At 36.6% G+C, this 22,840-nt stretch overlaps 1 protein-coding gene and 1 long non-coding RNA gene across 2 annotated transcripts in view; one reads left to right on the top strand and one right to left on the bottom strand.

Moving 5' to 3' along the window:
- The window catches only part of Asb5 (ankyrin repeat and SOCS box containing 5), a 43,361-nt gene extending 28,379 nt beyond the window's left edge, over positions 1-14,982 (bottom strand). Inside the window, exon 1 of the mRNA XM_070016450.1 lies at positions 14,673-14,982. Coding sequence (XP_069872551.1) covers positions 14,673-14,868 — 196 coding nt within the window. The 5' untranslated portion in view covers positions 14,869-14,982. The remainder of the gene's footprint in view (positions 1-14,672) is intronic.
- Positions 89-10,852, top strand: LOC138823279 (uncharacterized). Its single transcript, XR_011370775.1, has 3 exons — positions 89-193; positions 1,920-1,977; positions 10,608-10,852. It is a non-coding gene; the product is annotated as an uncharacterized lncRNA (long non-coding RNA).
- Positions 14,983-22,840: the final 7,858 nt, after the last annotated feature.

Below are 22,840 nucleotides of genomic sequence, written 5' to 3'. Positions count from 1 at the left end.
CTCTCCCTGACTGCTCAGATCTTCTGAGAGCAGCAACAGACTGTAGTTCTCCCATTTGTGTTAAGAAGTTACCCTTCATCTTTACAGAACAGTGGACCAGTGGAGTGAAGAGAGCATGGGAAGATGGGAAATTACTCCCCAAGTGCCGAGGAGCAAAACTGCCCGCAGTGTATGGTCAAGTGATCCTTGAGGGGTAAGTAAACCAAAGATTCCCTGCAAGACCACAGGAAGTACTATGAAATAGCAGCCACTACACGTTACTTGGTGACTCAAAGCAGCTGTTCTGGGCAGATCAGTGGAGTACATTTTCCACATTCTGCAGTAGGGTGGCTGAAGTCATAGTTGTGATAAAGTCACAAAAGGTAAGTTAGGTTGTCTGGGTTAAAAGCTCCTCTAGTATAAAAATGATTCACCAGAAGGCAAAAGAACATGAAAGAAACACAACATTCTCAAGCTAGAAGTGAACGTAGGTATCATTTACTTTAGTGATGAACAGATCATTGCAAAGGGCCATACTAGTTTAAGAGAGCTCTCACAAAAGATGCTGACACTGTTGGGGGCTCTGTCTTTAAACAGAGCTGTTTCCACACCAGGAGCTTATCAACTGAGATTCCAGGTGGCTGAAAACAAAGTGTCAATATCTGGAGGAAAGGAAACACACACACACACACACACACACACACACACACACACACACACACACACACACACACACACACACACAGAAATTAAAATCTCACTGGCTCTACCTTACTTTATATATAAAACAAACTTGGACTGAAGGTTAGGATCTATGAAACAAGTGGTAGAAGAGATGCCTAGCAAACCTGAAGTTCTGAGTTCTAATCTAGAACAGAGAGAGAGAGAGAGAGAGGAGAAAGAGAGGAGAGAGAGAGAGAGAGAGAGAGAGAGAGAGAGAGAGAGAGAGAGAGAGAGAGAGGAGAGAGAGAGGAGAGAGAGAGAGAGAGAGAGAGAGAGAGAGAGAGAGAGAGAGAGAGAGAGGGAGAGAGAGAGAGAGAGAAGCAACTAAGGAAAAAAACTAAGAAGAAAAGAAACTAAGATTAAAAGAGGACAGATAATGTTAGCAATAGCCTCATAGTCATCCACAGGATCGACAAGGAAGTAACACCCAAACCAAGAATGTGTGCTTTAAAAAACAAAAAATAAAAATAAAAAATAAAACATGTGCTCCTTTTTGTTTGTTTTTTGTTTTTCTTGTCTGTCCAGGCACTAGAATTCTGTGGCTGGGCACTATTCTTGAGTTTTTCTTTTCTTTCTTAAGTGTTTGGGTTTTTTTAGTACTCAAGGCTAGTGCTCTACCACTTGAGGCACAGCTCCACATCTGGCTTTTTAGAGTCTTCTGTACTTTTTTTGCCTGGCCTGGATTTGAACCATGATTCTTAGAACTCAAGCCTCCTGAGTAGCCTAGAATTACAGACATGAGCCACCAGTGCCTAGTACCTAGTGCTCTTTCTAATCTACTACTTTGCTACCTAACAACATAGATAAGCAAATCTAATCCAGTGAATATAAAATAAGGGAGGGAAAAAACATATCTAATCATCAACAACTTATATATCCTAAGGTCTGTGTCAGAATGAAGTGAGTTTACAAGAGCATGTTTAATAAACCCTGGACATTATGTCAGAACATGTTGTTTGCTGTTCTCATAATATGATCCTTCCTAGTCCTTTTTCTGTTTTCACTTTGTTCACACACTATTTTCTCTCTACAGACCACAAACTTGACATTTTAAAAGGGTCATAAAGTCATACAAGGATTGAAATTGGCCAAATCTTCTGTTTTCTGGGGAAGAAGGCAGCTGCAGAGGGAGGGTCTGGACACAACATGGATTAGAACTTAATGGAAGAACAATTTTACACACACCTTTCTCCTCCCCATCGTTTTGTCACTTCTAGTTTTGTCACCAATAATCAACCATCGTGTTCAGAAGTTTGGGTGCTGATAGCAGTTCAGGTAATTTAAGTTTATCTATTTTCCATAACTTTCGCATATCTGTTAAAGTACTTGTTTTAGGTATTCTTTTAAGCATAGAAAATTAAGAATCCCAGGTACTCTGTCCTCAACTCCAAGGTTACATGTCACACTGGCATTCCATTCTAGGCCTAGGTGTTCTGCGGGCCTTTTTGCCATTGTCACAGTCATGCTGCTCTCTCCCTCTTTCCATGTTGATATGCTATATATAATCTAATGGATGGACAATCTAGTTATCTACATGGGAAAATGAAGACTTGTAAAATTTTGCTTGTTCACTTATCATTCTGACTACATTGCTAACGAAACAAATCCTAGAATTTGGATCAAAGACACAACACTCATAGTGACATATGCAAAATGTCTGGACAGAGTTGATTTTCTGCCATTTGTTCATTTTGAGATTAATTTCCAGAGTCACTATTTTTTAAGATTGGTTTGAGTATACCTAAGCGCACAACTGTGGGACCAACATGGCTAGAATAAGCAGCACTCTATATGGAAAGTGGTTAGAAAATTCACTGATTCACATTGGAATACCTTCACTTTCTCAATTCCTCATTTGCTTCTGTCTCTATTCCTTCTCACCTTGACTGTTCATAAAGTACCTGCTTTATGCTAGGAAGTTTAAATAGTCTCGGTCTTAATTAGTACCACACAGCATAGCTTGATAGTTCAGCAGATGCTGAATTTAGTTAGACTATCAAAAAAATAACAAAGCCAATTTCATAAATGATAAAGAGGAGCAAGAGCAGCAGCAATTTAGTAAGATCCAGATTCACATTTCTACACTTCTCTAAGTAAAACAATAATGCTGAGCCGACTCTCCTATATTTTTAATTGTCTACTTTTTTGTCTCTGTAGAGGAAGTATAATAACATGGTTTTAGGTGGTGACAGGTACAAAAATGGAAAGGGGTAGCATGTGTGGAAAAGCATTGTGAAATACAATTAAAGCAGTGTATTATCCACAGAAAGTGTGAGGTAGGGCAGGCCAAGTCAAAGCTTTGAACAGAAAATGTCAAGTTTCTGGGGAATCACACTGGTAGTGCCAATTATTGGGAAATTGAAGATGTGTATTCCTTGCTCTTCCTCATTTTCTCCTCTGTCTACAAGGCTCACACTTTTACTGGAAAGGCAACATACGAAGTACCTCACCCCATCAACAGAAAATGGCGTGTTCAAAGATTTATTTTTAAGCCACATGTGATGTGACATAGCTGGCATCTAAGCACTGATAAGACAGAGGCAGGAAGATGGATAATTTACAAATAGTCGAGGCCGGGTGCCAGTGGCTCACACATGTAATCTACCAAGGAGGCTGACTTAGGAGGAATTGAGGTTCAAAGCCAGCCCGGGCAGGAAAGTCCATGAGATTCTTATCTCCAATTAACCACCAGAAAACCAGAAGTGGTGCAGTGGCTCAAGTGGTAGGGTGCTCACCTTCAGCTGAAGAGCTCAGGAACAGCACCCAGTTATAGAGTTCAAGCCCCATGGCCGACAGAAAGAATAAAAAAAAAAGCCAGACACACTTCCTAAGGTGCTGTCTTTAAAACACTAGAAAACAAAGATAGCTTTGTAAAATTAGTCAATTGCTTATTTCTAAAAGGACTCTCTTAATAAGTGTACATGGCATGACAAAAATTCAGTAATTTACTCTAAGTGATTTTAGCTACAACTTATAAAGCACAGCGAATACCTCTTCTGGTATACAATAGATAGATAAATCGATGGATAGATGCTAGATTTCACTCATACTTTACCAAATCGTATACATATTATGTATGTTTATATATACATGTATATATAAATACTTATATATAATAGTAAAGATGATGTACAGAGGGGTTATAGTTACATAAGTCAGGTAATGAGTATATTTCTTTTTTTAATATATTTCTTTTTGAACAATGTTACTTCCTCCCTTGTTTTCTCCAGCTTCCCTCCCCTCACCCCCAAGTTGAGTATTGCTGTTGCATTTGTTTATCTTTTGTCCTGCAGTTTCTGTGAACCCCCTTCCTTTCCCCAAATCAGATAAACTTATATAAAAGACAAAATGTATAGAAATGTGCGTTAGTGGTAGAGTGCTTGCCTAACATGTATGAGGCCCTGGGTTTGATTCCTTGGTACCACATAAACACAATAAATAAATAAAATTATAAAAAAAAAAGTCAAATGTATTTTAAAGCCCTTAGGATTTACCTATTTTTAGCATTGTTATTTTGCTAGAATATTTTTTTAAATTAGGATATTTCTATTTTAATGTCACCTATTGTCAGATTTGAGAAGTCATAAGACAGTCCACTTGGATGAAGTTCTTGATTTTCCATAATACTCCATCCACACTTTCTGTCGTGAAAATTCTTTATTCTTTATCACTTAATGGACTCATATTAAAGAGAGAAGACAGAAATCTGTCTATCTAACTATCCATCCATCCATCCATCTATCTTCCATCTATCTATTTTATTTATTTTTATTATAGAGGTGATATACACAGGGGTTACAATGATATGTCACTGTGATGAGTATATTTCTTTATGAACAATGTTACCTCTACCCTTATTTTTCCCCAGTTTTTTTTCCTCTCAACCCCCTCTATCCCCCACAAGTTGTATAGTTCATTTCCAATATATAGTCTAGTTAGGAAGTCATTTTCTGATTAGAGACTTAGCCACTTTCAGATAGACTTCTTCAGTGGTCTGATAAAGCACTAAGTGGTTCTGGAAATCACAACACTTGAAAAGACACTTTGCAAATTCATTGTAGAGCCCTGAGTAATTTAAACATGATTAGAAACTGAAGTATTTTTATGAACATCTGAAATTATTCTGTATCCTTATGCCCATATATAACCTACAGTTTTGAAAGATTATTTCTTATCTTCTTGTTACTTTTCAGTTTCTAGTCAAATACTTGACAAGAATTACATTTGCCTCATGAGTATTAAGTTAATTACCAAATATTCTTTTTCTTCTTATTAAATATATCATCTTCAAAAAATAGAAAACTAGGGCTGGATGTGGCTTAGTGGTAGAGTGTTTGCCTTGCATTCATGAGGCCCTGGGTTCAATTCCTCAGCACCACATAAACAGAAAAAGCCGGAAGTGGCACTGTGGCTCAAGTGGTAGAGCGCTAGCCTTGAGCTGAAGAGCTGAGGGAAAGTGACCAGGCCCAGAGTTCAGGCCCACAACCGACAAAAAAAGAAAGAAAAGAAAATTAGTAATCATGTTTCTTTTTTAAAGTTTAAAGCAATTTTTAGACTTAAATTAACAACCAGTTAAACTTTAAAAAACTAGCATTTAGATAACATATATAGATGTAAAGTAGTTATATAAAATTTCTATTATGTGTTCCACAGTCTAACTTTTGTGGGGGGTCGGTCGTGGGGCTTGAACTCTGGGCTTGGGCCCTGTCCCTGAGCTCTTCAGCTCAAGGCTATTGCTCTACCACTTAAGCCACAGGACCACTTCTGGTTTTCTGGTGGTTAATTGGAGATCAGAGTCTCAATGGACTTTCCTGCCCTGGCTGGTTTTGAACCCTGATCCTCCGATCTCAACCTCCTGAGTAGCTAGGATTACATGTGTGAGCCACTGGCACCCAACTCAGTCTTTAACTTTAAAACTTAAAGGGTACACTTCTTTAATATTAGTCATATTTCTTATAATCCTACAGAACTATATCTCAGATCATTTATACATTCTTTTCAAAATTAAGGGCAAGACATGTGGCCCAAATAATTTTTTAAAATCTGTATATTTGAAGCAACTTAATCTTTATGAATAAAAAATATAAAAATAACATCAGTTCTACTGGATGGTCAATACTAAGTTTACTTAAATAGACTTCCATTTCTCTCATATTTTTGGAATATTATACCAATTAAGCATGTAACTATTGTTTTAGTAGTTAACATTCAGAAAGAGCTTTTTCTAACTCAAACTCGTCTTATTTTGTTGTTGTTATCATTGTTGTTGAATCTTAAATAGTCATAAAGCTTTGCTTCTACACAGCTTTTATTAGATGAGCAAGCTCATCACAGATACAGATTAATAATGTTCAAATTTTCAGTGAGTTTACATATTCAGCAATGTATTTGGTGTATCACTTCATCCTAAAAATTCCTTTTGTATTTTCTTGATGGATGTTAGAAATGATCATTTTCCAGGAACTTGGAAAGTGAAAGTGCTCTTATGTCTCAGTAGTTAATCAAAAATGTGCTTAGTTGTTACTAAGGAGTTGAGTCATGGTGTCATGCCTGCTTCTGTAGGAATGATTTAGTTCTGGCTCTAGTGTGTTGAAACCAACCTTTTTAGAAGAACAATGGCTTCCTCTCACCCACTGGTGGAGGCTTCACCCAATTCTCTTTAAGAAGGAGAGGGCCAGCATGTTGATATTAAGGGGAGAACTTTCACTTTAATGTTACCATAGTCAGTTGTCAATTAAATCAAGCTGCACGCTGGATGGTTATGGTGAGCCAGCACTTCTATGGAAGAACATATGTGGCATTTTGGTATTAAATTTTGGCTTATTTATACTCTGCCCATAATTCATACAGTAGTAGGAGTAGTAGGTGAATTTCTGAAGGCTTTTCTTTACTCAGTAGATAATGGTGACGTGGAAATTTTAGCTGGCTTAAAGAAGAAAGAATGCCTCCAAGCCATTTCACAGAGTCATGTGCATTCCTGGCAGGCCTAAATGTGAAGTATTATAATTTCTAGATGATCGAAAGTCAGTATTGTATATGGAAAAGGGTGTGAAGTGATGATGCATTTAGTGTGTGATCCGTAATGATGCGCATACATGAATAATATTTAAATAACTGGGGCACAGTTTAGTTGAAAACATTATTTATCCCTCGCTTTGAGGAAAATTTTTCCTCATGTTCCACTTAAGAAGATTTGGGGAAATAGAGTCACTGTTCAAGAGGAGAAGGAAGTCCATGGAAACAGTGATCTCCCATACCCTCCTATTGCAGAAAACCCCTAAATATACTTAGAGAATAGATTTTCTATCTAGTCTCAGATAGACCCATGGGGCCTTGCAGGACTGAATAGCATCATTCTAACATATATTACCTTTAGCCTAAACTTTTAGTTACACCTTTCGTTTATCCCTCCTAACTTGGTATCATTTGAGCATTTCCAGTGTAAGAAGCCCACCACCTGCAGGTAGCATTGCTGGGGTGTGGTGGGGGGGGGCGGGGAAGGAGGCTGGAAGGAGTGAATGCTTGCTCCCTGTGCATCTGGCAAAGAAGAAATAACGAAAGTTCCACATAGTCCCAAGCCAGCTCTTTCCTTCCTTCCCTCCTTTGACTTTCCTTTTTTCCCCTCTCCTCTCTTTTTTTCTCTCATTCCTATTTCTCTGTCCTCCATTTCTCTCTCCCCTTCCCCGATCTAATTCTGTCTTCTTGAAGGTAGCTCTGGCGGGAAAGCTATTCTAAATACACCGCCTGCTTCCAATGACAGGTCGGTGGAATAATCTTCCTCCAGTTTAGAAAATGAGCTTAATGTGCTAATAATCCTTCAGAAAAGAGCTATTATGGGACCACCCTGGGAACGTGCAAAGTTAGCCACCGTCGAGAAAGCATTCCATCATCTCTGACAGGAAGTTCAGGAAATTCATGTCATGACATATTAACTCATTACACCGAAGTTTGTATGAAATTCTTAACGGTGGTAATGACTCCCATCACTAGCTAACGACATTTTAATACATGCTGGATGCAGTAAGGGTATTAGGAAACTCTTAATAGAACTATGTGTTTTGGCATGCATGATTTTAAGATCAAAAATCCTTTGGCACCAGCTTAGCTGCCTTTTCTCTAACGTTTATTACATTTTGTTCTAGTTCAAGCCAGGCATATTTGCTTCCATATTCTAAACTCTCCCCTTCCCTCTCCCTTGTTTTATTTATATTCAGCTTGGCTTCATCTCCACTTCTGTGGAACCAAATATATTCTGACTTAAATTGTTCTTTCTCTGCAAAATGCTTTATACTCTTGGCTGACCTCAATTCCTTTCCCTCCTGAATACTAACATAGTAAGTTTTATAAAACCTCACTCTTGTTTTTATTCTTTTGGAGAAGTGGGTGTTGGGATTTAAACCTGGGGTTATGATTGCTACTCTTTGAGCGAGGCTCCATCCTTTTCTCTCTCTTTAACTTCAAGGTGGAAAAAATAAATTTAAGGTGGGGTCTTGTTCTTTTTTGTTCGTAGGCGGGACTGAATTGAGAATCTATTTATACTTCGTACTATTGTTAGTTTAAAGATCATGTATGTATCATGCTTCTCTCTTGAGAGTAAGTCTTACGAATGTTTCATCCAAGCTGGCCTCAAATTCTGAGCCTCCCATTTCTGGTTTCCTAAGCATATACCCACTTATAATTTTCTATTTGATGGATGTATAATTTTTAATATATACATGGTTTAGCTCATTTTTCTAAGCATTCTCTTTTTATTTAAAATGTTACATATTATATGTAGCATATATATATATATGTACATGCAGCACAAACACTATGTGAGAAATAGGATGCTATCTAAGAATTATTTTAACTGAGTTAAATTCAGATATATATTAATAATGCAACATTTTAAAATAAAAACATTTTTTAAAATAAATAATACAAGAAACAGGCATATAAGATCTATTTTTCACTGATTTGCCATCCTTACTATATAAGAACTTCATAAACTCTGTCAGTGTCAACTATCAAACTCTACAAATCATTTTGAATATTTTTCATCAACAGTCATTGATTTTCCCCCCAAAAAGTAATACTAATCAATAAACAATGTGCCTTTCCTAAAAATAAATTATTTTGTCGAAAAAAGTTGGTGTATCTTTAGGCAAGGGATATATGATTTAGAAATAACAGGTGGCCAGCCACCTGTGCCTCATATCTGTAACCTTAGCTAGTTAAGAGGCTAAGATCCAGAGGATCATGGTTCAAGGCCAACCAGGGCAAATAAGTCTGTGGAGACTCAATTTCCAAAATAGCAAAATGAAGAACCAGAGACATGATTTAAGTGGGTGAGTGTCAGCAAAGTAAACAAGTTGAAAGGCAAGACCCTGCGTTTAAATCACAGTACTGAAAAATACAGAAAAGAAAAGCAAAAGAGATAGAAATAAGAAAGGATGAACATAAGAAAAGAAAGAAAGAGCAGACTGAGAAGTGAACATGTTTTTAAGGAGAACTAGAAAGTGTATGATAAGAACATATTGTGGAAAATAGGAATACAAAGTAGAAAAATATGTATTATCTTAGAAGTACAGATTTGATCTAACAATATCTCAGGTAGGACTCTTTCCATCTCTCATAGCATTTTAGCTTTATGAGATACCATTTATCATATTTTAAAATTACTTCGTCATTTTCTCTCTCCTACAAATTTGTGCTTTGGGAAATACTCTATTCTTAATGCCAAGCACAGAGCTTTGAAATTGTACATATACAAATTAACACTGTGTAAGCTGTAATAAATAAATGACTGTTTGAATAACTAAAGGAAGAAAAATGAAAGGAGCCAGGCGCTGGTGGCTCACTCCTATAATCCTAGCTACTCAGGAGGTTGAGATGTGAGAATCACAGTTCAAAGCCAGCCCAGGCAGGAAAGTCCATGAAACTCTTATCTCCAATAAACCACTAGAAAACCGGAAGTGGCACTGTGGCTCAAGTGGTAGAGGGCTCACCTTGAGCTGAAGAGCACAAGGACAACGCCCAGGCCCAGAGTTCAAGCCCCATGCCGGACAAAAAAAAAAATTATAAAAGGAACATTTCTACAAAAACCTGATTCCTCCCAAGCTACCACCAGCTATGTCAAGTTCTTTATCTCCAAGAATCAAAGAAGAAAAATACACATACATCAAAAGTTGACAGTCATTTCTAAACTTAGAACTTTGTCCCCCAACTTCACTTCTATTTTAGGATTACAAAAAAAAATGTTCAGGCATGGAGGATAATAATAGAGCTTGTACAAAATAGAACCACTTTAAAAAAATAATGGTAGCACTTTCAAATATAATGTGATATCCTTTGTCTTTTAAGAGTAATTGTTATTTCTAATGTTCCTACATAGAGCTATTTCACTTAAGTACAGAAAATATGGCCAAAATGTATCCAGGGTATTTTTTTATACATTTATATAACAAACACCATTTAAAGAAGTTATCTGACAAATTTACTTCCTGAATGTTTTCATTGTGAAGATTTTGAGAAATGTTCCTCACATACCCAATCTCATTCACAGTCAACACAACAGCAATACAACTTCACAAAACAAATTGTTCCTGAGAAATAGGTAACAACAACAACAACAAGTAATTGCCGCCACTGATGGCTTGTGCTCATGAAGAAACAAATGATGTAACATTATGTCAAACTTTAGTTGCTTGGCCCCCCAGGTTGTACTGTTCTCTGAAAGGACAAGTTATTTTGCCAATTGACTTGAGGTAGCATATTTATAGTGTATCCTATTTTCAGGTTCTAAGCCTAGTTGTGATGAAAATAATTTCTTGTTGAATGGCAACCCTAAAACAAAACTTATGAAATCACAAGCATAAATCCTCTAGCAGATGATTTTGCATACATTCTATGTTCTCTGTTCTCAGCCAGGAAACCGAAGGAAGGCCAAATGTCAGCTCTCTGTTTCTCAAGTCACAATCCACCGAGACTCATCACCTTGAGGGATTTTCTACAATCCAAAATTATGTTCATGGCCTTGCACTCTCAGAAACCTGATATATCAGCAAAGCTGGAGCAAATCCAAATCTCTGAAGTGGATTTACAATCCAAAGAACACAAACTACTGATTTATCTGAGGGTGTGAATATATTAATTTACAACCAGCAGTAAAATCTCAGGGGGACTAAAACACTCTGGTTTGCAAGCTGGCACGTTTTCTTTTATTGAGGAGCCAAATCATAATCAGGAGGCTAGTGATTTAAAAAGTGGAGGAGCCCCCTCCCTACCAAAAAAAATACACAAACCACACAATGCAAGACTAGAATTGAGATTCTAGTAGTTTCTACTTTTATGGGAACAAAAGGTTAGTGACATACCAGATTTATCAAGCATTTAATGGTTTATCTTCCCAGGATGCACATTGGCTTCTGTGGCTTCTGATTGATACACTAATATCTAATAGTAAGACCATGGTTTACCTCAAGGCAATAACTGTTTCTTCTGGCTATTCTATTTAAAGGCATCACCAGATTTATTCTTTCTTCTTTTCTTTACTTCTTCTGTATTCTTACCAGCACCTCTAGTCTAGGGTTCATCTTATAGTGAGGTTTCAACTGGTTTATGGATCCTATTGTACAATTCCAGAGTTCCCATACCTGTATATCTACTACATTATGGTTTTGTAATGTCTTTTCAAATTTATTAATACTGAAACTCTCAATGAGTCTTAGTGCCTTCAAAGTTAAGTACAAATTGCTTAGCTGCTATTCAAATTCTTTCCTATTGAGGCTCAGTTTATCATTGCTATTCTACAACATAAACACTCCACCAGACAGATCTACCTCCGAATAGTCCAAATTTATCCCTAAATCCATGTCTCTGCTCCCAGGGTCAATTGAACATCTACTACTTCTTTGCATATATCTGTAAAGGTCCAAACATGAATTTGACCCTTTCAATCTTGAAATTCATTTGTTATTTAGTATATCTGAAAGAGAATGTAAACACATTTGTCATTTTTGTGTCTTGTATCTTCATTGTCTTAAAGTCAAGGGTGATCATACACGAAACCCTGCATACTTGGAGATAGGTCTATTGAATTCTTTCAGCCTAAGATTGAACTTGAAAAGAATTGCCTTTAATAGGCAGGAAAAGCTGGCTCTTGATAAACCCGTGGTCTATTAGTAGTTCACATCTTGAAAGTTGCAATGACTTCACCAAGTTAATGCTCTCCTCCATATTCTCATTTGTTCTCTTCACTGTTACAGTTATATTACAGCTGAAAGTACCTTTAATAATACAGCTGAAAACATTTTGAATATTATAGCTGAAAACATCTTTCCATTTTTGTTAGTTTCACCATCAGTCTTAAAGTATAGTGCTACCTTTAAAAATAGATTTGACTTCTGAAATACAGAGGTTCTAACCAGTACATTTAATGGGAAGAATAATACTGAATAGCATAATAAAGAATAGGTCCCTTCAATATGATGGTGGTTTAACCATCTTCCAAGATGAAAAAGTAGGTATGTAAATTTTATTTGAGTTGTAAATGGATCAAGAAGGTAATGTTTTAAACTATTGTAGCTGCTACTTAGCTTCTCAGCCCTCTTGTGTGTAATCATGCATTAGTCTCAAGTCTGATGAAACAGTGTCTAAAAAAACAGACAAAATGCCATCCAAGAATCTGATACAATGAGCTTCTGTACAATAGTACAGATTCTTTCATTGTCTACCAAAGTACTATTTTCAACAGGGTCATCTATAATTAGGAAAGATGTGAAAAATACACACAATGCTCTTACTTCATGGAATTTGGAAAATTACACACACACACACACACACACACACACACACACACACACACACACACACACACACACACAAAGTGTCAAGGAACAATCTGGCTCAGCCTTATAAGCAGGAATAAGAAACGTTAAGTCAAAGTGGAACCAAGGTGATAATACTCCCAAGGAAGGAGGAAATTGCTGGATTAAACAGCAATAGTTAAGCCTGATCAATCAATCTAAAGATAAGATGCAAACAAAATTAAAATGCTTTAACTAGTTTTGAAAAAAGAAATACAGAAAATAGTAAATACCCTTGGCAAGGAAGATTCCTCTATTAGTAGTAAGACAATAAAAGTTTCCTGACTTATTTTCTTAATTTTATTGTAAAATTAGATATTATCATCATGATTGAACTGAGTAAAAATCGCAATGCATATCTGTTGCTGAGTACTTGAAGATTAATGTATGATTTCAAAGAGTTTTGTTAAATAAATTTAACATTAAAAATGATACAAAGCTTTCTAGAATTTTGTTTCCATTTTATATTTCCAGGAAATGTGTTTTCTGTTAAGGAATACTGATTAATATCTTTCATCCCATCTTGGAGTAAAATCCTAGAGTGTTAAGATTCAATCCTAAGGTAGAATATTGAATGAAAGCCAAAAGAACATGGAAGCCATTTTATACAGCCTGTGCCTTCTGTGCTAAAATACACTCAAGTCAGTCTAAAGATAGGAAGACTGTCTCTTTTTATTTGTAAATATGTACAAAAAAGGAGTATCCATTGCCTTGTATGAACAGATAAACATACTACTTCTATATTACATTGCTTTATGTAAGGTAATTCTTATAGCACACAAGATTTGACTATGAGGTAATGAGCTATAGGCTATTCATGTAGATAAATTTTACTATCTTATGATCTCCTGATTGGTTCAACCTTGTATCTAGAAATAAGGGTTTTGTTTTAAAACCTAGTTTTCTATGTTTGATTTTTTTTATTATTTTCCATTGGACTACATAGTAAGGATTTTACCTTTAAATAGGTAAGGCTGTTGTGCAGTAAGGCTGGCAGATAAAGGAATGAATATTGCTAAGTCCTCAAAATTTCACTTTCCTCATCAGAGCTTTCCATAGTATTTAGAGTTTTGTCACATTCAGTTAGTATATAAATTCCGTACTTTTCCCAAGAGCAATTTTTTCTCAGAAAATATGCTCTTGTCTAGCTCAGTACCACAAAAGATTTTGCATTTTCATTCAACTTTCCACATACCAATAAGGTAACCTAGATTTTAAAGTGAGTTATATCAAAAATTGAAGAATGTAGAAAACTCAATTTTAAGAAAGAAAGCCTAAAGTGCTCTTCCTAATTGTGTGATTCTAGGTTTCGATGCTTTATATTTTCATTGCCTTGGAGATATGTTCATGCATGGCTGATTCATTTCAAATCAGGAATTCATTGAAATGTTATCAGCAATTAAAATGACCATTTAAATCCTATCCTCTAGATAATTTTTACTTCAACTGGTTTTCCAAAATTTTGAAGTCTGTTATTATTTTCATTTCACCCATATTTCAATTTATTTTAAGAAAACACAGATGTACTTGACTGCACACATATGAAATTTGTTAATTCATGTTCCTATCTTTTAATAATCACTTTTTCACCAACTGAGCAAAGCAATAGCAATCTCTTGAGGAAACCACATTCCATAAATATTCATATTGGTAATTCAATTTGAATCAAATTATAAAATTGTGTGAAATAAAATCTTAACTGCTCTCCCTTTAAAAACCATGATCATCTATAGAGCTAAATATTTCATTTAAATGCTGTCAAAATGTTAAAATGTTGGCTCATGTTACATAATCATTGAAATATAATCAGTTACCTTTAAAATTAATCTCTCAAACCATGACTTGGCAAATGCAGTGTTTAAGTTTTTTAATGTTTCTCAAGAGAAAAGAGATATTTTAATAGTGTGCCTGCATTTATCTTCTTTGAATGGTGCCTTGATTTTAACCTGAACATTAAGACAGATAAAACAATTTTGTTTTTCATGAAGCTATGGAGTGAGTTACAAGAATTTTCCTTCACAGTTTACAGAATCTTCCATAAAGAAAACATGTGATGTTTTCTTGGAGTGCAGATTAAATGCCAGTTCAACTCTACTTGAAACAGGAGAGTAGTCATAAACTTACCTTGTCCTTGAGTTACTCCATAAAATTCAGCTGCTATCCTTGCCGCTTCCTTGCGGTTGCCTTTCACAATGTAGAAATGACTGAGGATAGCCAGGCTGATTTTCACAAAAAGCTTAAAACAGAAAAGTGAGAGTATTGTGAAGTAGACATTGGATAACTGTTGAGCAAATGGTCGGCTTTCTTCTAACACCGACATTGCTGCAGAAGAATCTGCGCCGGTCTTTAGTTAGATCCAAGCCTCAACTGTGTCTGGCTCTGGTCCGAGATGCTCTTGAACAGCTGGTCCTGAGGAAAGAAAATATCAGCTGGTAGTGATGCCTACGGCTCAAAATATTTATACTGTCCATAAAAGCTCTTCACAATCTCCTATTGGTCTGACAATATATCATGGAAGCAACTGCATCACGTTTCACAAGACTCCTGACTTTCCATTCGCAATATAAAACGATACCACACCTCCTTTCTCTGAATATCAAGATCCGGAGCCTGAAATATAAATATCACTAGTATTTTCTTTTTAGTATCTAATTGCCAAAAACATTTTGAATACTTTGTATATGAAATGTCTATGAGTGGATGCAAATAATATTCAAAATATTGAGAAAAATTAAGCCTTATAAAATACTCAGAGAAAGTGAAATCATTATATATAGTCACTGACTTGAATTGTCATGATGTTATTTGTCAAATTAGACAATGATGTTGTTTTATTGTTTTTAGATGAAAACTTTTTTCTTATAAGTGATTATAATTGGAATGTCATTGATTAATAGTTTTAGCTTGAATATAATAATAAGTAATAGCTTTACTCTCCAAGTGAATCTTTTGAAGTATCAGTTATGTGCCAAGCATTTTTTTTCTAGATGCTGAGAAAATAAACATGAATACTAGGTCCTTAACAAACAGCCTATAGTCTAGACAAGGAAACAGACAGGAAATCAGGTAACAAAGTAGAGTAGGATAGAGTATCATGAGGGTACAAAGAGGAAGAGCCAAATGCTGGTAAGGAAAGCAGAAAAATCTTCCCGGAAAAAGCTGATACAGACTTACTGAGTAAAACAATAGATGTTTTAGCACTATTCATGATTGAAATGAAATGAATAGATTGGTAGGGTATACATATATATATATATATATATGTATATATGGTATTCTAGTCATACCTATATTTATCCCATGGTTTAAAAAGGAAAATAAGATAAATTATTATGACAAATAATGTAAAGTAACAGTATTTTGGCATTTAAGAATAAAAAAGACGTGCCAATGTAAAAAACATAATGTGTAATGAGGAGTTTTTTTGTTTATTTGTTTATATCAGCAGATTTGTTGTCTGTTGTTATATTGTTTCTAAGTTCTTTAGCAAATGCTAAGTGTCAAAGTCACAAATAAAAGTAGATATAAGGAAACAGCAGTGATTCTTCTCAGGAAATGGAGTATATTTATGATTGGTCATACTAGGAAATGGTTTACTTACCTCTGTCTATATTTTTTATGCTATATATATTAACTAATAAGGTTTACATGAAGCATTCAGATGATAAGGGAGAAATGGCCCTTAAATAAATGGGTCAAATGAAGCAAGTTCTTCCTTTCTTCAGTGAATGGATAGCTCCCAGAAACATAAAATTAGATGAATAAATTTGAAAGGAATTACTAAGTTCTTTTTGCAACTAGACTTCGGTGTCATTTTCAGAGCCAACACATAAGTCGAAACACTATAATTGGACCAAGTGTCCAACTCACGTGTGCTTTGGGAAACTGTGAACGATAAGTAGAAAACGTGGAAGAGGAATTAACTGTGTGTTCCTGGCTGAGGCATGATGATTGCACTGCAGTGAGTCTTCTGCCTTGACCAAAGGCTGGAGAGAGGCTCATGCCCCATTGCAATGCTCTGAGTCACCATGCGAATTCCACTCCAGTGCAATCAGAAACAGAGCCACCTGAGTCACATCTAAGTGCCTCCCGTTACCAGTAAGTGCTCTACATCAGCCTGGATTCTTTGGCGTTAGGACACATTTCTATTTAATAAGGCTGCTGTCATTAATGCGGTAAACTTAAATCCTTCTGGTTTTACTAGTAGAAAAGAAATACACTACTGCATAATATTTAAGATATCCTATCAAGCTATCAGGTTTCATTTTCATAAATTCTTCATTTCCATTTCTATTTTTGGGATTCCCCCTCCGAAGAAAATTTGCACCTGTCAATCTGTTAATTACTTAATTAAAATCAAAGTCCAATAAAATAACTCACAGGAAATAAACACATCAAAGACAAATCAGAAGCTACCTTTTTCATATTCAAAAACCCAACATGGAATCTTTTTTCTGGCTTTAGCATTTCCTTGAATCATTAGTAATTTAAGTAATTTATTGAGATAAGTGCTCTTGTAGTTTACTATGTTGCAAGGATGTATTGATTAGCTTAGACAGCCAAACTTTCTTAATATTATTAGATCTAATTTAACAAAAATGTGGAAATTGAGTTCAACATTGTGTTACTAAAAACAGGAAAAAAAACATGATTGCAGGTCACTTTTGCTGTGTGAACACATATACACACAGCCATACACAGTATTATTTGTTATTGTATTACATATCAGGAGGCTGTATCTTTATTTACTTTGTTTGAACCCAGGGCCTTTCCTAGGCTAGGAAGACATGGTAACTGTTGAGCAATACCTCCAGTCCTATTCTCTATAGCTATTTGGGAGGAAAGAGCTCATGCTTTTGCCTGGGTTGACCTAGACTCTGAGCCACATATTTAAGCCCCCCATGTGTATATGATGATGATGGTGAACCAGCACACTTAGCTTTATTGGTCGAGATGAAGTCTCACTAACTATTTGCCTGGGCTGGTGTCTGATGGTGATTCTTTCAATTTACATCTATCCAAGTAGCTGGGGTTACAGGTATCATTGTAATATATTACTGTACCTGGCATATATGTATACGTGCATAAATATATGTTTGATCTTTCTGTGCTAGGTTTCCCAATAATTAGTATAACTAATGAGCCACATTGCTCTCAGGTTTTCATTAAGATGGTGTCCTGAAAATACTTTATACTTGGGGTGGCCTTGCACCATGAGCTCAACCATCTCAGGCTTCCAAATAGCTAGGATGATAGACATGAACCACCAGTGTCTGGGTTATGAGTGTTAGCAAAAAGAGAAGTTGGTCTCAGAGAGCTGTACTGACCTACAAAGGTTAATTATGAGCAACAGCATAATTGGAACATAGTTGGGACTAAAATTTCATGTTGCCTCTAACACTTCATTTAAGTACTTACAATCTAATAGAGAAAATGACATTCATGCTCATGGAGATGTCACCCAGGGTACACACACACACACACACACACACACACACACACACACACACACACACACACACACACACACACACGATCTATACAATAGCCGGGTGGCTCATACCTAGTTACTCAGGAGGCTGAGATCTGAGGATCACGGTTCAAAGCCAGCCTGGGCAAGAAAGTCCATGAAACTCTTATTGCCAATAAACCACTGGAAAAGCAGGAGTGGCGCTGTAGTTCAGGTGGTAGAGCGCTAGCCTTGAGCTGAAGAGCTGAGGGATCGCCCTCAGGCCCAGAGTTCAAGCCCCATGACCAACAAAAACAACAAAAAAGATCTATATGATATTTCATTTAATCCTGTACTTAAACTAATGGGATAAGCCATCAGCATGCTATGATCATTAACTAGCATGAAACCTGTGTTCAATAAATGAAATGATGGGAAAGAGGAGTATTTCATGAAATATCAGATTCCTTTGGATCATTCATGAGTTGGCAAACCATTAGAGAAGGAACAGAATAAGGTTCTCAAAGGTCAGCACATCAAACAAAATAGAAGTAAACTCAACTGAATGAGTTAGAACTACAAGAATGGGAATAAAGGAAGGGATACATAGCCTGGCTAGAAGGAATTCACAATTAGGTCAATATTCTAATAAGAGAATTCAGTGAGAATTAAGGCATCAACATTAAGAGCATTAGCCTTTATAGAAAGATCCAAAGAAAAAGATTACATGGCTATGGTCTCCATTTGAGTTCCTATCTTTGTCTCTCATTACCACATAGCTGTTACAAAAGTTACTAAGAGGAAAATAACTGTGTCTCTGACCCTTTCTTCTTTCAAGCCTCTTTAAGTCTCTTATCCCCCTTTAGTATCCCAGGATAGTATATGATTTATCTTTTTGTCAGACTTTTGAAACTGACATATGATGATGATTGTAAAAAAATTTCTAGATTAACTTAAATTGTTGTAAAGAATTTCATTTCCAGAGATTTTTAGGCTAACTTTTTTTTCATTTAGTTACTATATCATTCCAAGTTATTAGCTGAAAATGTCACTGAGATATTATAAAAATTATCTGTCCTTAGTGCTTTGTTGATAAATCTTTCCATAAGTCAAATATAGTGAGCCTACTAAAAATTTCATTTGCTTCTTTCTTTGCATGTGTGTGTGTGTGTGTGTGTGTGTGTGTGTGTGTGTGTGTGTGTGTGTGTGTGTGTGTGTGTGTGTGAGTCGTGGGGCCTGAATTCTTGGCCTGGCTGCTGTCCCTCAGTTCTTCAGCTCAAGACTAGAACTCTACCACTTGAGCCACAGCACCATCTCCAGCTTTTTCTGCTTATGTGGTGCTGAGGAATCAAACCCAGGGCCTCATGCATACAAGACAAGCACTCCACCACTGAGCCACCTTCCCAGCCCTCTTTCTTCTCTCACTCTCCCCCCTCTCTCTCCTGTTCTCTCTCTCCCTCTCTCCTTCTTTACCTCTCTCCCTTTCTCTCCTTCTCTCTTCTTCTTTCTCCCTCTCTGTCCCTCTCTCCCTCTCCCTCTTTCTCTCTGTCTCTCTCTGTCTGTCTCTGTCTCTCTCTGTGTCTCTGTGTGTCTCTGTGTGTCTCTCTCTGTCTCTGTCTCTCTCTCCCTCTCTCTCTCCCTCTCTCTGTCTCTCTCCCTCTCTCTCTACCTCTCTCCTTCTCTCCCTCTCTCTCTCTCCTCTCTCTCTCTCTCTCTCTCTCTCTCTCTCTCTCTCTCTCTCTCTCTCTCTCTCTCTCTCTCTCTCTCTCTCTCTCTCTCTCTGTCTGTCTTTTTCTTAGAAATATGGTATTACTAGGCGCTAATGGCTCATGCCTAGAATCTTAGCTGTTTAGGATACCAAGATTAGAAGGGTCACCATTCAGGCAAAAAGTTGCCAGCTCAAGCAAAACATTCTTGGGGGAGTGGGGGAGGTGGGGGAGGGAAAGGATAGTAGGAGGGGGTAATAATGCCCTACAAGAAATGTACTCTTGGTCGGGCACCTGTGGCTCACGCCTGTAGCTACTCAGGAGGCTGAGATCTGAGGATCATGGTTCAAAGCCAGCCCGGGCGTCAAAGTCCATGAGACTCTTATCTCCAATAAACCACTAGAAAACTGGAAGTGGCGCTGTAGCTCAAGTGGTAGAGTGCTTGCCTTGAGCTGAAGAGCTGAGGGATAGCACCCAAGCCCAGAGTTCAAGCCTCATGACTGACCAAAAAACAAAAAGAAATGTACTCATTACCTAACTCATGTAACTATAACCTCTCAGTACAGCATCTTTAAAATAAAAAAGAAATAAAAAAAATCATGAGATGCCTTCAGTTTTTATTTTATGAAATCTGATAAGAAATAATGACACATGAAATATTTAGATATTGAGAATACTCTAGAACCTTACGGTGTTTAGGATGCATGAGAATATTCAATAAAAGCAAAAGCATTTATACATCATGTTGAAATTTTTTAAGGAAATTATTCTTAAATTATCTTACCTCTGTTTAGTATATTCTGTTTAAATTTCACTTACCCAAAAGCATACTTATGGAAATAGATACTTCATAAAGCTGAACCAGAGCACATTGTCAAAATCCTTGGCATCATTTTAGATATTATAATATAATCTTCCGGTCATATCCAATGCAATCTCAATAGAACTCTAAGAATTAGTATCTCAGATTTTTATCTGATAAAGGCTATAGTCTTATAGTGACTATAATTATAATTTTATTTATATTGTTGGTGGGGAGAGTTTGAATAAGAACTACTCTATTACTTGGCTCAGCTGTGTGCTGGGGAATAGATATTCATGCTTGATTATCCTTTCTGTCAAACGGATTAAAAACGAAAGAGAGAATCCCCCAAAAGATAAGCAATTTGCAAGATATTACACATCTTGAAATGTAAATACAGGGATTCCAAGCCCAAGGTTCTTCTATGTATTGTGTCAGTATGAGTACCACAACTTTCCTGTTGTGTACTTTTACCCACGGGTTCCTGAGGGCCACACCCTGTGACTCAAGGCACACAATAGTGCCAGGCTCAGGGTATAAATAGCTTTGACTAAACATTTGTGTGTTTCATTGGGCTGAAGCCAACAGACTCCATTGAGACCTTTGCAATTAAGAACTTGTTCTAACCATTTCATATTCCAGAAAAGGAACCCTTTCTCTCTAAAGCAAGGGAGCATATGAAAAGTAGAATGACATCATGGAGATCCTCAGGCCCAGAGAAGACACATGGTTTCCCTTATATGTAGAAGCTAGATTTAGTCACTTTGAGAAGTAGGCAAGGGTAGACAACCATATGAACTGAAGTAGGGTAGAATCAAGGAAGAATTCAAACAGTGTAATTCCTTAGAAAGGCAAAGTCAGAGCTCAAGCAAAATGAAAACCAGGAAACAGATAGTTGAAAGAGGTGGGGTGGGGTCAAGGCAAAAGAGGTAGGAGAATGAAGAGAAGTCGGGTGTCAAGAATTCAATGTATATCCTACTACCTAAACAAGAGTGAGGGAAGGACGATGCGTAGGGGAGAACGGGGGGGGGGGGGGGGGAGGAAGCTGAAAGGACTGACATGGATTAAGATGCAGCGTATTCATGAACCACCTTGTTACTTGGCAACCCCTTTGTACAACTACTTTAAGAGTTTTTTTTAAATCATTTAAAAAAAATTCAGGGGCTGCGAAGGTGGCTCAGTGGTAGAGCGCTTCCCTTGCATGCATGAGGGTTTGATTCCTCAGCACCACATAAGCAGGAAAGAGTCGGAAGTGGCGCTGTGGCTCAAGTGGTAAAGCACTAGACTTGAGCTGAAGAGTTCAGGGATAGCACCCAGGCCTAGAGTTCAGGCCCCACCACTGACAAAAAAGAAAAAAGAAATTAAAAAAAGAAAATTCAGCTTGGGAATTGGAGCAATATTATTTTGCTAAGGGATAAAACATTATCATTTACCTTGGAATGTGACTAATAATGTGTCTAATAAAGTTGAGGCCAGTGAATGACCTACTTTCAGATCTTAAGAGTATATTTTCTTTGACAACAGATGTACTACCTTGAATGCTCATATTTCAAATTTATTTTTAACTTTAATTATGAATTTTTAGAGAAAAAATCATCATTAAAGCATATTTTTTAGACTTAAGATCTCAGACTCTTTATGTGTATACTTATATATATATATATACTAGTCTCCAAATGCCCTTTTCTTTTTTTTTTCTTTTTTTCTTTTTTGGTCAGTCATGGGCCTTGAACTCTGGGCTTGCGCGCTGTCCCTGCGCTCTTCAGCTCAAGGCGAGCGCTCTACTGCTTGACCCACAGCACCACTTCCTAAATGCCCTTTTCTAAAGGATTATTTTAACTCTATTGTCTCCTTTTTTGTTGTTAATTTTTTGTTAGTGTATGTTAATTAGACAAAATGACATGGTATGACACTTTCACACATGTACATAATATACTTTGAACATGTTAATCCCAATAAACTCTTTTTTTTTTTAATGTGTCATTTCTTACCAATCTCCAATACCAGAGAAAATGAGCGAAAAGTACCCTTAGAATAGTCCACCATTCAGTTCCCAACTGGTCCCTGATAGTCACTGAGGCCCTGGCCTGGAAGTATGTAGACACTCAAAGACCACATTATAAGTATTAATGGATAGTGTTTGAACAGCAAGTATCATAAAGTGGGCCTGAGTACATGTCAGGTGTCTGAAATGAACTTTATCTGGTGGATTCCCCTTTCTTTCATTCCTGCACTCAAGTGAGAAATGGGCAACCTACTTAGAGAAGAGAAAGTGAACTGACTTTGTTTTTAACTTTTAAGCTTAATAAAATAGATGATGTGTGCAAATAACACT

This window comes from Dipodomys merriami, unplaced genomic scaffold (assembly GCF_024711535.1).
Source record: "Dipodomys merriami isolate MVZ:Mamm:240054 unplaced genomic scaffold, mDipMer1.0.p SCAF_12, whole genome shotgun sequence".
Taxonomy (NCBI): domain Eukaryota; kingdom Metazoa; phylum Chordata; class Mammalia; order Rodentia; family Heteromyidae; genus Dipodomys; species Dipodomys merriami.
Note: the sequence above shows the minus strand (reverse complement) of the source record. Positions and strands in the feature narration are given on the sequence as shown.